At 43.3% G+C, this 15,568-nt stretch overlaps 1 protein-coding gene across 3 annotated transcripts in view; it reads left to right on the top strand.

Annotated features, from left to right (window-relative positions):
• TPK1 (thiamin pyrophosphokinase 1) overlaps positions 1-15,568 on the top strand; it is a 339,092-nt gene that overhangs the window by 203,206 nt on the left and 120,318 nt on the right. For all 3 annotated transcript variants that reach the window (XM_054160983.1, XM_054160986.1, XM_054160984.1), the window contains one exon: positions 1,841-1,936. In XM_054160983.1, coding sequence (XP_054016958.1) covers positions 1,841-1,936 — 96 coding nt within the window. The remainder of the gene's footprint in view (positions 1-1,840; positions 1,937-15,568) is intronic.

Below are 15,568 nucleotides of genomic sequence, written 5' to 3'. Positions count from 1 at the left end.
TATTGCTGTCTACAACTACATGAAGGGAGGTTGTAGCCAGGAGGCGGTTGGTCTCTTCTCTCAGGCAACCAGCATCAGAACAAGAGGACACAGTCTCAAGCTGTGCCAGGGGAGGTTTAGGCTTGAGGTGAGGAGAAAGTTCTTCACTGAGAGAGTTGTTAGCCATTGGAATGTGCTGCCTGGGGATGTGGTGGAGTCGCTGTCCCTGCAGGTGTTCAAGAGGGGACTGGACGTGGCACTTGGTGCCATGGTTTAGTTGGTCATGAGGTCTTGGGTGACAGGTTGGACTTGATGATCTTTGAGGTCTTTTCCAACCTCGCTGATTCTATGATTCTGTAAGTTTACTTTGTCCACACAGGAGACACACAGATCCTGTAGTCTGCATGATTTTCTCTTATCAGTTGATATTGACAGAAACAAAATCTGTCAGGTAAAGACAAAGCTGGGAGGCTTTTAAAGGGACTTTGGTGCGGTAGGAGGGGGAACCTCTAAATCCAGCATATATGGCTCTTATTTTAATTTATGATGCTGTATTGGATGTTTTATATCCTTGAAACCTCTTTCAATAGTGACTTTGTGTGGCAGATATTCTCCATGTTACCTTACCCATCATTTTAACACAGGCTTGAGAATTGCTTTAACTCTCAATTAAGAAATCTGAACTCCTAGTCTTCTCTACTTTAACATGCCTTCATCCATATCTTGATCAATGATTTGGCCAAGGGGATTAAGTGCACCCCCAGCAACTCTGCAGGTGACACTGAACTAGGAGTAAGTGTTGATTTCCTTGAGGATAGGAAGGTTCTACAGAGGGACCTGAACAGGCTGCATTGATGGGCCAAGACTGAGCATATGAGATTCAATAAGACCAAGTGCTGAGTCCTGCACGGGGATCTCAACAGCCCCATGAACACTCCAGACATAGGACAGAGAGTCTGGAAAGCTGTCCAGCAGATGTTGATGGACAGCTGGCTGAACATGAGCCAGTAGTGTGCCCAGGTGTCCAATCAGGTTATCAGGATCCTAGCCTGGATCAGCAGTAGTATGACCAATAGGACCAGGGAAGTGAGGAGTGGCTGAGGGAACTGGGGTCTGGAGAAGAGGAGGCTGAGGGGAGACCTCACTGCTCTCTACAGCTCCCTGAAAGAAGGTTGAAGCCAGGTGGGGATTGGACTCCAGTCCCTAGTAACAAGTCATAGGACAAGAGGAAATGGCCTGAAGTTACACCAGGGGAGGTTTAGGTTGCACATGAGAAGAAATGTTTTCACTGAAGGGGTTCTCAAAGGCTGGAAAAGGTTCCCCGGGGAGGTGGTTGAATCCCCATCCCTGGAGGTGTTTCAAAGAGGCAGAGATGTGGTGCTGAGGGACATGATTTACCACTAGGCCTGGCAAAGTTAGAAAATGGTTGGGGTCAATAACCTTAAAGGTCTTTTCCAACTGAAATAATTCTGTGATTCTACTAACTGTAGCACCAGGGAGGAACCTGATGCTGAAAGTTTCTAGTCACTGAAGGCTCACTACACTGGCTCTTGTGCTTCCAACAGAACAAGCTTATCCAAACTCATGAATGTACTTGGTGGGTTTTGAATATCTATTCCTCTGCCTATCAAACTACTGTTTCATGATAATTTGGTCAACTGGGAACCATGGTCTTTGGGCTCTGTCAGGGTAATAATCTTTTACTTAGTTCTGCATCTCTATGCAGAGACTTTCAGAGCTGACTGCAGTTAATTTCACCCCAGACAGCATTAGATCTGGAAACTGAATGATGACTGACAGTAGGTTTTTTGTGTTTTTTCTTTTCTTTTCTTTTCTTTCTCTTTTGCTACCTCTTCACTAGGGATGTGAGTTGATTGAGACCATGGATCAGGACCTCACAGATTTCACCAAGTGCCTTCAGATACTCCAGAAGAAGATAGAGAAGAATGGCCTGCAGGTAAATGTGACACACCTTTTGTCTCTAATTCTTACAAATTACTCTTCTTTGTAGTGTATTAAGGTTGATGCTTTGAGCTTGCACTAAAATGCTACACTATTTGCTGTAGCCTTGTCATTCTGGGGGTTTACCATAATTTACAGCACACCTCTTAAGCATTGATGCTTCTGCTGAAAAGGAATTGCACAGTGTGTCAATGAACAAGCTCTGGCTTTCTTAAAAGGCAGCTTGTATTGATTTGTGTTAATGAACTACCCAAAGTACAGAAGAGCTGTTGTGGCTGGTGTTCAAAGCAAGGGTGTCACTGTGGCATGTAAGTATATTTTCATGTCTTGGCACACTGAGCCTTGATGTTCATCTCCTTCTTCTCCCCTCCCAAAGGTGAGATGGGAGGGGGAATCTTATCCTGCCAACATTGCATATGGTAAGCAATACCTCCTTCTGCTAAAGGTTCCTCTGGAATCAAAGGGAACCTTTGCACAGCAAGCAGTGCACTACACTTAAAAGGAACCATATGGAGTTGTCAGCTGCTCATTTCCTTGGAATGGCAGAGGCAGCAATGTGCCCCCTCCCCATTCACAGCTTGGTTTCAGAGACCCACTTCTTTCATCTGAGATGTGAAGTTAATAATCCTTGGGAATTTCCAACATGATGAGTCCATGGCAGGTGTGCTCTTGGGCTTGCTGCCCTCTCCTCCCCATGGAGCAGTCATTCCTAAGGGCTGAGCAACCTCTTCCACTCTGTACCTGTGGGTGAAAGAAACGGAGAGGAAGCAGCAGGGCAAGAGTCACATCAGAGAATGAAAATAAGATGTGAACACCTCCTTCTTTCCCATTTTCATTGTAGTAGGATGGGAAAGTTGCCTGACTTCCTGACATCAAAGTCCAACAAAGCAGCAAGAGATGGAAGCCCCAATGCCACTCCCTCTTTCTTCTCTTCTCCCTCCAGACTGATAGATAATTAACCAATTTTTGCTTGAGCTATTTTTAAATGTCTTGATCTTCTAAGTGAAATGGATGTCCATGGGACATTTCAGAGTGCTGTCACCCAGTGCCTGTCTGCAATCGCATCTCTTCTTGCCACCCTCAGTACATACTGCTGTTCATCAGGGCTTTTTTATCCATCAGTATGGACAGAGATGGGGAGGGCTCTTTCTCCATGTATTTCTCTTATCTCTCTTGCTGTGAGCCAGGAAAGTCTTCATATGATAGTTTATTTTTTCCCCTCTGTAATTTATCATCACAAGAGCACAGAAGGGTGTCTTGCCATCTAGGACAGGAATAATAATGAATGCTGTCGGAACAGATGAGCCACCTACGCCTGGGATCTGTTTTGCCTTTGGCGAGCAAGGTGCTTCCCTCTTAACAGAACTGCCCTTAGAATGGAGGAGAACTTGAGTGTTTCCTGGATTTAGTTCATTCTCAAATCCCAGATATTGCTATAAAGGGATTTTATTTTCTTTTTTTTAAAAAGCTATGACAAGAGGTTGTATAATGAATAATCAATGTGTGGTTAAAATAAGAGCAAGGGAACATGACAGTTACAGATGTGTTTCAACTGTAAGTAGCCTATTTGTAAAACTTCTAATTCTTTGATCCCCTTATTAAGTTGGCTAAAGGGTACAGTCTTGTAATCCTGGATGCTGTTTTGTAAAGGACAAGGCAGTAGTTGTGCATAGTTCATGCTAATATGCTAGACTGAAAGCTTCAATTCAGTTATATTTTTTGCTGTTACATGTAAGATGTGCTTTAAATACAACCTGACTTTGTCAGAGGTGCAAGAAGTAACACAGATGTGTTTTCTAAAACTAAGTACCATGTTCATTAAATCCTAGCTCCTTCTTGCTTGCAGCATCTGTTCCATAAACACAGTAAGATGCCATCAGCTGAAGCTTACTTTACTTTTTTTTGCTCTTCTTCCTTTTCTGACTAGGGATTTTCAAGAAGCCACTGATTTAATTTAGACAAATAATACATGAAAATTCAGCAAACAGAACCCAAAACTATATCACAGCTGTATAACTTACTAGTTTGAGTTCCAGTTTGCCCTTTATTCAGAAGCATGGGGTTGGAACTTGATCTTTAAGGTCCTTTCCAACCCAAACCATTCTAGGAATCAGTGAACTGATTAGTAGGAGGCTTGGTGATTCTTCTGAATGCCCTGATAATGCAGTGCTTAGATGAGTGCCTGGTCCCCCAGTAACGCAGAGATTCTGAGCATGTGCAACATGTCCTGGCTTCAGTGATGCAGCCACTTGGTTCATTTGAAACTCTAGCTTCTTTAAGTACCCAAATTGACACTTAATTTAGACATCTATATGGGTAAAATTCTGGCATAGAAAAAAAATTTGTGTGGTACGAAAACAGACTGTTCAAACCATCCATCTGCAAACTTCCTGCAGAGAAGAAAGCTGCCGTTGAATTTGGTGGTCAGCTGGGAAGTACATGCAGCTGAGAAGAAAGGAAAGTCCAGGGTGGGTTTTTTGAACCTTTTGGAAACAAAGAAACAAGCAAAAACATAAAAGCTTTGTTTTCAAGTGAGTGTCTTAATAAGGTGTGATATGTCTTCCTGATTCCAGGAAAAACATGTATGTCCCCAGCTTTGATTTTTGCCCACCCTGTCTGGCTCATCCAGAGCACTTCTCAAAGGGAGCTATGACAAATAGACACTAAATATGTTCCTTATGATTTGTAGCTGAAGTTAGTGTATCAGGAAAGTATCTCTTTAGTACCTTAAAAAAGAATAAATAAAAAAGGCTTCCACAGTCATGCTGTGTTTGCTGCTCTTTCTGGGTAGCAATATGTTAAGCTAGGAAATTAATTACATTCAGAATATGCCATGGACACACAGTCCTGTGAACACAGCGTTTCTGGGTGAAATATAGCTGTGAGCAGCTGGGGTGTTTGAAACAGATATTCCTCCATTGGTTAGAGAATGAGTTGTTTATCTGCTATACTAAATGGATCAAATTTCTGCTCTGATATGTCAGCCACTTTTACAGAAGTTTTATGTCAAGGAGGCTTTAGAGCTCACAGGAACATATGAGGACTATTTTGTTCCAAACGAACTGAGTATGTGTAGATTCCATGTTTTCTGCACCTCCATCCTCCTTCTCTTCCTTCCTGCTTGCCCAAATATCTTTTGAACAGAGTACTGAAAGATAATAATTTCAAACAGCTTTCTTGGAGGTCATCTGAGTTGCAATGAAGTTGAGATGTGCACTCAGTGCCCGCAGTGGAGAGAAAGCTCCAAAGTTAGTTTAGATTTTACTGGTTATTGGAGAATTCAGTTTGAGAGGAGACCTCAGAAGTGCCTTTACCACAAGTAAAGATGCAACTGGAGTTGAAGGTCAACAGCAACACAAGTCTGAAAGAAAAAACACCTTGTTCGTTCTTGAAGTCTTTGACATAAATATCAAGGAAGTAATTCTTCCTTCTAGAATAATTAGCTAAATTCATAACTGCATCTTCTTCATGTCTCAAGTGAAAACTCTTAGTTTCTGAATCCTCAGGGTCATTCATTTCAGGTTTGCATTGCATATTTTGGTTGCATAGCCAAGGCATGCAGAAAGCAGCACTGGGGTAATTTTGTGATATCTAAGTCACCTAATTATATGTATTTATAATTACATACTGCAGTGACTGTTAGAACAAGCAGTACCCTTTCTATATGCAAGCTAGAATCAGTCTTAATTTTCCCTCTCTGCAGCCCTAATTCATATTGGATGGGTGAAGCAGCGAAGTGCCACCAACAGAATCTGACTCCTGAAGTTTCTTTCCAACCTAAAGGCTGTTAGATATTTCTCCTTCTCTTTTTCTGCATGACTGTATGTATGCACATCCATGTATGTATGTAAACACACAGATTGTCTGGCATCATACCTCTGTGCCCCTGTGCAATGCTTTTTTCATCTCTTATTCTGTCTTTATTTGTGCCCGGAGTTTTGTTTACGTTGTTTATGGTCTCTTGACTGCTGAGGTGTGCACATTTTGTTCGCTGTGCTAATCACTGTTTTAACCATTCTGTGGTCCTGTGAGTGCTTTCCTTTCTTCATTACAAGACCTTCAAGTCAACTTATTTACAGTAATTTCTGTCTAGTGCTACTTTCTGTTCTTAATTGTCTCTCATGGAACAGAAGCTATTTCAAGAAACCAGCTGGACTAGCAAAATGATAGGCATGCTTACAATAGATCTTATTTAGAGATCCACAAACCTGGCCTTAAGAGTGAACATAATAAGCTTGAGGAGGGTAGATTCAGACTAGATATTAGAAAGAAATTCTTTACATTAAGGGGGGTGAGATGCTGGAACAGGTTACCCAGGGAGGTTGTGGATGCTTCCTTGTAATGGGTTAGGGCAGATCCCCTCCCCACCACAGGCAGAAATAACGACTCAGGCAAACGGATTGCAAAAGTGATGAAAGTTTAAATAGAAAGCAGTGAATGTTACAGAAAACCCAAAGCGCAGTGACAAAGAAAGATCCCAAAGCAAACCCAGAGGCATCCCATTCCCACCTGAGGGTACATGCAAAACCCCCAGGGCTCCTTCTTCCCCCTCCCTCTGCTGGGCTAGTCTCAGCTGGCCAGGCCTGAGACTGCCCATCCCCCTGTGGCCTTGGGCCCAATCAGGCCCATGGCCGGGAGATCTCTCCCCCAGTTACCAAGTCTCAGAGAGGGAAGGAAAGAGGAAGTGCCAGACTCCGCACTGGATCTTATAGTGGTGCAAAGAATTATGGTAGGAAATACACAATTTCCTGTGTCCATCCCTCTGGGCTGGACTTCTGGACACAGGAAGTGAATGCACCAGGGGGGCACCCAACTCAAACGACAACATTCCTCCCTGAAGGTGTTCAAGGCCAGGTTGGATGAAGCCTTGGGCAGCCTGGTCTTGTGGAAGGTGTCCCTGCTCATTTCAGAGGATTGGAACTAGATCATATTTAAGGTCCGTCCCAATCAAAACCATTCTATGATTACTGTCTTAGATATCCAGATAGGAAAGCAGAAGTACAGAGGCAACTTGTCCACAGTCTCCTAACATGTTAGTGGTGCAGTTGGGAATGATCCTTCCTAGTTTTTGTGAAGTGCTCTTTCCATAGCATCATCCCTGGCTGGACTCACAGGCAGCTCATAGCAGCTCATGCCAGTGAGAAGTGGAAGTGGATGTTTTAAAATTGCCCAGCTCCAAGAGGAATCCTTGTAATGTAAAGATAGGTTTAAGCCATTATTTTTATCTCAGAGTTACAAACTCTGCTTTCTTTAACTGTTTCATCTAAAATACCATTTAGTCTTAAAACTAAGCTCTGGGACTTTTCATTTAACTTTATTATCTTTTCTGCTTAAAAAAAGTAAGTTAAAGCAGCTCATTTGGTTATATGGGCTGAAGATATAAAAAAATGAATTTTATTGAAACCTACATGCCTTTTGGTGGTTTAATGTTAGTGCTTTAAAACTGATAAAAGCATCAGTATCAATATGGGGGGCAAATGAAAAAAAATCCAAACCAAGTCTTCCTAGAAACCCTGTGCAGTACTTCCACTGTAAAATTATACTCTGAAGGTTCAGCTGTCAGCAGCCAGGGATAGTACTTCTGTTAAGGGAATGTAAACATTCCTCTTTTTGCCCTTTCTGGGGAAGTTTCAAATCAGTTAATTTTCTGTCAACTAAACATAATGTTAGTGAAGTCCTGTGTTTCCAAAATGCTGAAGAGAGGACAAAGAAGTGATGTTTGTGTACCAGCTTCAGCTATGCAGTGTTCAAATGGCTTATTGAGCACTCTCTGGTTTCTCTTTACACAAAGGAAAAAGCCCTGGAGGAAAACAGAAAATGCTCTAAAACTGAAATCAGAAAAATCACAGAATCACTGAATGATAGGGGCTGGAAGGGACATTGGGGCATCATCCACCCCAAGGAGGGTCATCGAGATCAGGTTGCACATGAACACATTCAGGTGGGCTTGGAAAGGCTCCAGAAGAAAACTCCACAACCTCCCTGGGCAGCCTGTTAGAGTGCTCTGGCACTCTCACAGCAAAGAAGCTTCACCTCATGTTTAGGTGGAATTTCCTACATTCTTGTTTGTACCCAATGCTGCTTGTCCTATCACAGAGCACCCCTGAAAAGAGACTGGCCCCATCCTCTTTAGATATTGACCATCATTGGTAAGATCCCCTCTTAGGCTGTTTGTCTCCAGGCTAAAGAGCCCCAGGTCTTTCAGCCTCTACTCCTCAGAGATGCTTCAGTCCCCTCAGCATCCTGGTAGCCTCCCCTGGACTCCCTTCAGTAGTTCGCTGTCTCTCTTGAACTGCGGAGCCCAGAACTGAACACAGTGCTACAGATGTTCCCTCTTTAGGGCAAAGTAGAGGGGGAGGAGAGCCTCCCTTGATGTGCTGACCACACTTTTCTTAACACACCCAGGATATCATTGGCTGCCTTGGCCACAAGAACACACTTCTAGCTCATGATGAACTGGTTGTCTAATAGGACTTCCAGGTCCCTCTTCTTGAAACTGCTTTCCAGCAGGCGAACCCCTAGCTTGTACTGGTGTGAAACACTTTAAGAGAGAATAATTTCCCTGTGTAGAAAGATTATAATCATTGCAAGTACTGGGCACTTCTGGGCTTAGCTTTGATTTATTTATTTTTTTCTGTCAGTTCAGGTTTTTCCTGATGATGTGACATTTTTGTAATAAATATAGCAGCTTCACTTCCTGACTGAGTCCTAATTTTGCTGCTTGTGTTAGGTAGGTGGTAATTTCATTTCTGAAAACTCATAGGGACTCAGAAGAGGAGCAAGAATGACTTTTACAGGAAAGCCTAGGAGTGAGGACAGGCCTTTACCAGCATTTGGGAACAGGAAAACAACTAAATACCATAACTAGGTGGAGAGACTGTCTGGAAGATAGCAAAGCTGGCATGGAGCTAGAGTAAGAAGCTTTTACAAGGACCTTGAAGTTTGTGACTCTATCTCCAAATTCCATGTAGGAGGCAAGTCTAAGAATAAACCTGTGCAGTTTTGGTGGCACTGTTGAGTTTTTCTTCTTAATGCCTCACAGGAGGAGAATAGAAAATGCAAATGAGATACATTTTAGGAGAAGTTAAATATATGTAATGAAAAGGTTTCTGTACTGTCAAGTGCTACATCAAAAGATTTTCATGAGTTATTAATAGTAATCCTCTTCATAAACCTTTCCTGTCAGAAACAAATGGATCTAAAGAGTTTCCTGTTAATTCCCACTTCTAAAACATAGAGTTTAATAATACCTTTCAACAAGAGCAAATCCCTCTTACAGGGTGTGCAGACATACCTTTGAGTGCTGGCTTTTCTGACCCTATGGTCCAAATCCACCTTCTGGGAGTGCACTATCTAACCATCTTTCCTACTGTTGAATTATTTTAAGGCTTCCCATTGTGAGAGTATGGAAAAATTCCTTTCTTGTAGTACAGGATATCAAAATTTGCCAGTTCCCAAAGAGAAACACTTTAATTTCATGTGAAGGAAGCCGCTGTCTGCCTTTTCCACTATAGCCATGGACATAAGACACGCTGAATATCTTTGTGTTAGAATGATGCAAAAGGAGTGCCTGTGAGAACACAGTGCACCACATGCTGAGACATTGTCTTATGCAAGCCCTCTGTACTCCACTGGGGCTTCTATATGGTCCAGGAGGAGAATTGAAAGAAAGGAAGACAGGATGCATTGATTTTTGGTTGTTTGCTTGAAAAAGATAAAGTCCATATCAAGCTTTGGGGAGGGGGAGAACAAGGGGAAAGAATACCATTTATTTAGACAGTTCAGGGGATGGGAGAGATCAATTATATGCTCATTAACAAGCCTGTGGAAGGTAATAAGGAAGGCAGCTACTGTTCTCTCAACTTAGTCAAAAGTTAAATATATTTGAAGCAGTAAATGTGAGATTACTACAGGTGACCCCTCCCATCCAGAGGGACCTTAATAGGCTTGAGAGGTGGGCCAGTACCAAACCTCATGAAGTTCACCAAAGCCAAGTGCAAGATCCTGCACCTGGCTAGGTGCAATCCCAAGCACACATACAGGCTAGATGGAGAGCAACCCTCAGGAGAAGGACTTGAGGGTCCTGGCTGATGAGAAGCTCAACATGAGCTGACAATGTGTGCTGGCAGCACAGAAAGACAACTGAATGCTGGGCTGTGTCCCCAGTAGCATGGGCAGAAGGCTGTGGGACATGATTCTCCTCCTCTGCTCTGCTCCTTAGAACCTTCAACACAAGAATGACGTGGAAAGGGTCCAGAGGAGGATCGTAGAGATGATCAGAGGGTTGGAGAGTCTCTCTTACACAAACAGGTTGTGAGAGTTGTGCTTATTTGTCCTGGAGAAAAGAAGGCTCTGGGGACACCTTCCAGCAGCTTTCCAGTGCTTGAAGGGGGCCTACAGGAGAGCTGGATAGGGACTCCAGAGAAGCTGTGGAGTCTCCAAGCCTGGAAATGTTCAAAGGCATGTTGGATGGGGCCTTGAGCAACCTGGTTTATCAGGAGGTGTCTCTGCCCATGGCAGGGGCATTGGAGCTAGGTGATCTTTAATGTTACATCCAATCCAAACCATTCTGTGATGCTAGGATTTACTGTTCCCTTTGTAATCACCAATTTTGCCCTGTTTATAGCTACTTTTGGTAGGAGAGGTGATTGTCCTTCCTCTTCCAGCCCGTGCTGCTTTACAGGAGCACAGCTTCCCTAATAATAGCTACTGCTGCTGGTGGAACTGCCTCCATGCTGGAAAAGTGCTTGGGCTACAGGGACATGTTACTGTTCCCAACAGTCTGTTGTACTTGCATTGACAGAGTCTTGGAGGTGGATGTTGAAATAGGACATCTTCAACAGTAATAGGTTTTGACCCCAGGAATTTCTCTGCAGTCCCAGGTCTGAGAGCTCAGTTTGTTGCTTGAGATTTTTCTTAAGTAGTTTGGTTTCTTTTTCCCTTCTGTTTGACACGTGAGTACTGTGGTGTTATGAAGTCTCCTGTAAGTTATGAGTATTTTTATGAAATCCTGTTTAGTTAATGGGATGCAAGTTTATAATTAAGCATATTAAGAAAATTGTGCTGGTACTGCAGATTTTAACTGCAGATTATGGTAGTCAGAGCATTTTTTTACATCTCAGATATGATTTCTTCCTCCTAAACTCCAGTGCTTGTCAGGAATAAATGACAGGGGTTTTGACTATTGGCAAGATAGAGTCATAAAACCATTTAGCAGTTTTCTGCTACATCCATGAGTTCAGAAACACTGGCTTTAGAGAGAATAGTTTTATAACTTCATAAACTGCAGTGATCTGGTCCTTCAAGCAGTAGGTGAATCAATAAATTACCCTTTTTCTGTAGCTTTTTTTTTCTTTTTTTCCTTTTATCCAGTTCGAAGAAACTTAAGTAGTGTGTATAAGAATACTGTATCAGGAACAGTGTGGCCAGCAGGAGCGGGGAAGTCATTCTGTCCTTGTACTCAGCACTGGTTAGGCCACACCTTGAGTACTGTGTCCAGTTCTGGGCCCCTCAGTTTAAGAAGGACATTGAGACTCTTGAATATGTCCAGAGAAGGGCAACAAAGCTGGGGAGGGGTTTGGAACACAGCCCTATGAGGAGAGGCTGAGGGAGCTGGGGGTGCTTAGCCTGGAGAAGAGGAGGCTCAAGGGAGACCTTATTGCTGTCTACAACTACCTGAAGGGAGGTTGTAGCCAGGTGGGGATTGGTCTCTTCTCCCAGGCAACCAGCACCAGAACAAGAGGACACAGTCTCAAGCTGCACCAGGGGAGGTTTAGGCTGGATGTTAGGAAGAAGTTCTTCACAGAAATAGTGTTTGGTCATTGGGCTGTCCAGGGAGATGGTGGAGTCACCATCACTGGAGGTGTTCAGGAAGAGACTGGATGGGGTGCTTGGTGCCATGGTTTAGTTGATTAGATGGTGTTGGATGATAGGTTGAACTTGATGATCTCAAAGGTCTTTTCGAACCTGGTTAATTTGATTTGATTCAATTCGATTTGATTCTACTTCCATACTGGGTTTGGGTCATTTTTTTCCCATGACATTTTCTCCTTTTTGGAACATTGTCACTACAGTGATATTGTAGTATTGGTCAAACCTTTAGAAACCACGCTGGGTTTCACTTTTTTACTTTTCCTTACGTAGAAAGGAGTACTGGGGGCAGGGGATGGTAGTGTGTGGATGAAAGGTGGTGGTATGTGGCTGGTGCTACACAGAAAAGTTTTTAACCTATAGTCCTGTGGCCTCACTGCCTTCTGCAGTCCTTTGACTTTACCTGACCATTAACTTTGGACCTCTTGGCTGACCCAGCAATGTTTAAGAAGGGGCAGAGAGGCTTACAGTAATTTAACTATTCACAAATACTGTGTGCAAATGAAGCAGCCTGGTAATGCTTGAAAGGTCCCTGCAGTATTCCTGCTCTAAAAAAGACCCAACAGAGGTAGGGGTTGAAGTGTCTTCACAGCACATCCACAGTGGCTAGTTCTGGTGCTTATGCTGTTCTCTGTTCAACCACCTACCTTTTAATATCATTTTACCACTGCTAAGGAGGAGGCTGGGGAGGTAGTCTCTTCAACTTGCCTAAAGAATCCATTGAGCCTCCCTTTTAAACAACTGAACAACTAAGCACTGAACAATTAAAGCTGAATATTTTGTGCAAATTAAATGCGAGTATAAAATGTTTACAGCTTCACAAGTGCCTCCAGTTTAAGAAATCATGCTTCATTTCTTTTTAAGTGCATGGCTAAATTTATATGGTCTGGAGGACAGTGTAGCAAAATAAAATAGATTTTGTAATGGGTGTAAGCTGACATTATTCAGGCTATGTTTAGTTTGCCTGCTATAAATACTGAACCTACGCTGAAAAGGAAAAACTGGCATCCAAGATCCTAACCTGCTTCCTTCAATACAAGAATATCTTCAGCCTCTTAGAAACAAATGTATAAATTCAAGACTTCTTTCTGCAAATCTCTACTCCCATGGAAAAAAATAATAATAATTCTGTACTGCCCAAGTATTCAGTGAAATCACTCAAAAGAGGAGCCATTCATGGAATAGGACCTGAGGGACATGGGAAGAATTTTCCATCTTTAGTTTCGGGTCTTATATCTGTCCCTTGAGTATAATAGGACAGGCTATTATCCCCTTGTTCATCATGAAGATTAATGTTCAGAGCAGCTGAAAATATTACTGTTCTGTTGGGACCCATTGGGAGATCTTCAGACCTGTGTGAACCCAAGTTTAAACTTTTTAAATGGCAGAGCTAAGTCTCATCCTATTTAGGCACAAAAGCCTCTTTTGCTGTTATCTCCTCTGCGATGCTGCTGCAAGAGAGTGAGGATTCCCTACAGCCCTGCATCATTTGTAGGAAGAGAACCTGAGCCATTAACTCTTAATCGGATTAAGTTAAAAAAATAATAAAATAGCATTCACAATTAAATGGAAGTTGAGTGATTTGGGGTTGTTTTAGTTCCTTTTTCTGTATTTTTAAGGGAATGTATTCCCTTAAAATATCTGTGATTCTTCCTTAAAATTTCATGCCTAAATTTAACATGACAGAATAGAAATAAAACTAGGCAGAAAATCAGGTTTAAATGTGGTTTAGGAAGCCACAGAAAAAGCTCTCACCTCTCATAGAATCACAGAATTCTTTTGGTTGGAAAAGCCCTTTAAGATCATCATTCTCTAACTCTGACAAGTCTGGATCTAAACTATGTCCCTAGGCCCTACATCTCTGTCTTTTCAACACCTCCAGGGATGGGGATTCAACCACCTCCCTGGGAAGCCTGTTTCATTTTATTATAACCCTTTCAGTGAAGTTTTTTCTCATATCTAATCTAAACCTTCCCTGGTGCAACTTGAGGCCATTTTGTCTTGTCCTGTCACTTGCTACTAGGGAGAAGAGGCTAACACCTCTCTGGCTCCAGCCTCCTTTCAGGGAACTGCAGAGAGCAAGAAGGTCTCCCCTCAGCCTCCTTTTCTCCAGAGTAAACAAGCCCAGTTCCCTTAGCTGCCCCTCTGGATGCACTGCAGCATCACCTCCATGTCTGTCTCGTAGTGAGGGCCCCAGACTGATCCCAGTACTGAAGGTGTGGCCTCAGCAGTGCTGAGTATAGGGGGATAATCACTCCTTTGGTCCTGCTGCTCACGCTATTCATGATCCAAGCCAGCATGTCGCTGGCTTTCTTGGCCATCCGGGCATTCATTGGCTCATGTTAAGCTGGTTGTGAACCAGCACCTCCAGCTCTTTCTTTGCTGGGCAGTTTCCAGCCACTCTGCCCTGAGTCTGGAGAGTTCCTGGGGTTGTTGTGACTCAAGTGTAGGACCCAGCACTTGGCTTTGGTGAAGGTCATACAACTGACCTCAGACCATTGATCCAGCCTGTCCAGGCCCCTCTCAAGAGCCTTCCTACACTCAAACAGATCAAATGTAGAAGTTGGCATTCTCTGTTCATCTGTGGGCTGCTGATGGAGTGTTTCAATATGTGCAGCCCCACATTCCCTTGCTCTGCTTGGGAGGGTAGAGCCAGAGGAGTCAGGAGTGAAGAACTGAAGTTGGGCCTGGGAAAAAGAGAGCTGGAGGGAAGGTGGTTTTCATTTTACCTGTTTTTTTTTTTTTCCCTCTCTCTCTCTAACTTGATTTTTAATTGGCTATAAATTAAATTAATTTTCCCCAAGTCGAGTCTGTTTTGCCTGTGATGATAATTGGTGTTTAGCAGTCTCCCTGCTCTGGTCTTAACCCATGAGCTTTTTCATCTTATTTGCTCCCTCTGTTCTGTTGAGTAGAGGGAGTGAGGGAATAGTTGAGGTGGGCATCTGACTGCCAGCCAAGGTTAACCCACCACAGGACTGTAAAGGAAGCCAAGAAGAAGTCATCAGTGCTCGTGGAGGTGTACAGAAGCACGCATGTTCACATTGATGTGTGTCCTGGGATATATATATATATTTCCTTATCAGGAAGAATATACAGTGTCTCTGATCCATCAGGTCCTGAGTAGCCAGGGACCTTCCCATACAAGGTTGCAACAGGAGCCATGGTTGAGGCAAGGCTTCCTGATCTGGAACGTGATCTGTATTCCTTTGAGGGAATAACAAGACCTTGTGAAGGGACCTTTTACAAAGGCTTGTTGTGATAATAGAAGAGGGAATAGATTTAAGCTTGAGGAGGGTAAACTTAGACTAGATATTAGGAAAAAAATCTTTACAGTGAGGGTGGTGAGACACTGGAACAGGCTGCCCAGGGAGGTCATGGATGCTTCTCCCTGGAGGTGTTCAAAGCTAGGTTGGATGAGGCCTTGAGTAACCAGGTCTAGTGGAAGGTGTCCCTGCCCATGCTGTGGAGCTTGGAGCTAGATGATCTCTTAAGGTCCCTTCCAGCCCAAACTGTTTTATGAATCTGTGAACAGAGGCTTTTAAGGAGAGTCTTTGCAGCAAAGAGCCTCTTACTTGTGCAGTTTCCTTCCCACCTGCTAACCCTGTGAGCTTGGGTCAACCTTCAGCACAGGCTGCAGGCTGGCTCTGGTCGAAGGGTGTGGAATGACAGGCATCAACGTAATGGGGTGGGAGTCATGCGCTGGCAGGAAGGAGGTGGGTTGTTTTTGTATTGTCCTGCTCATCTGATGCCAACATGG

The sequence above is a fragment of the Dryobates pubescens genome, chromosome 4 (assembly GCF_014839835.1).
Source record: "Dryobates pubescens isolate bDryPub1 chromosome 4, bDryPub1.pri, whole genome shotgun sequence".
NCBI classification, from domain to species: Eukaryota; Metazoa; Chordata; class Aves; order Piciformes; family Picidae; genus Dryobates; species Dryobates pubescens.
Note: the sequence above shows the minus strand (reverse complement) of the source record. Positions and strands in the feature narration are given on the sequence as shown.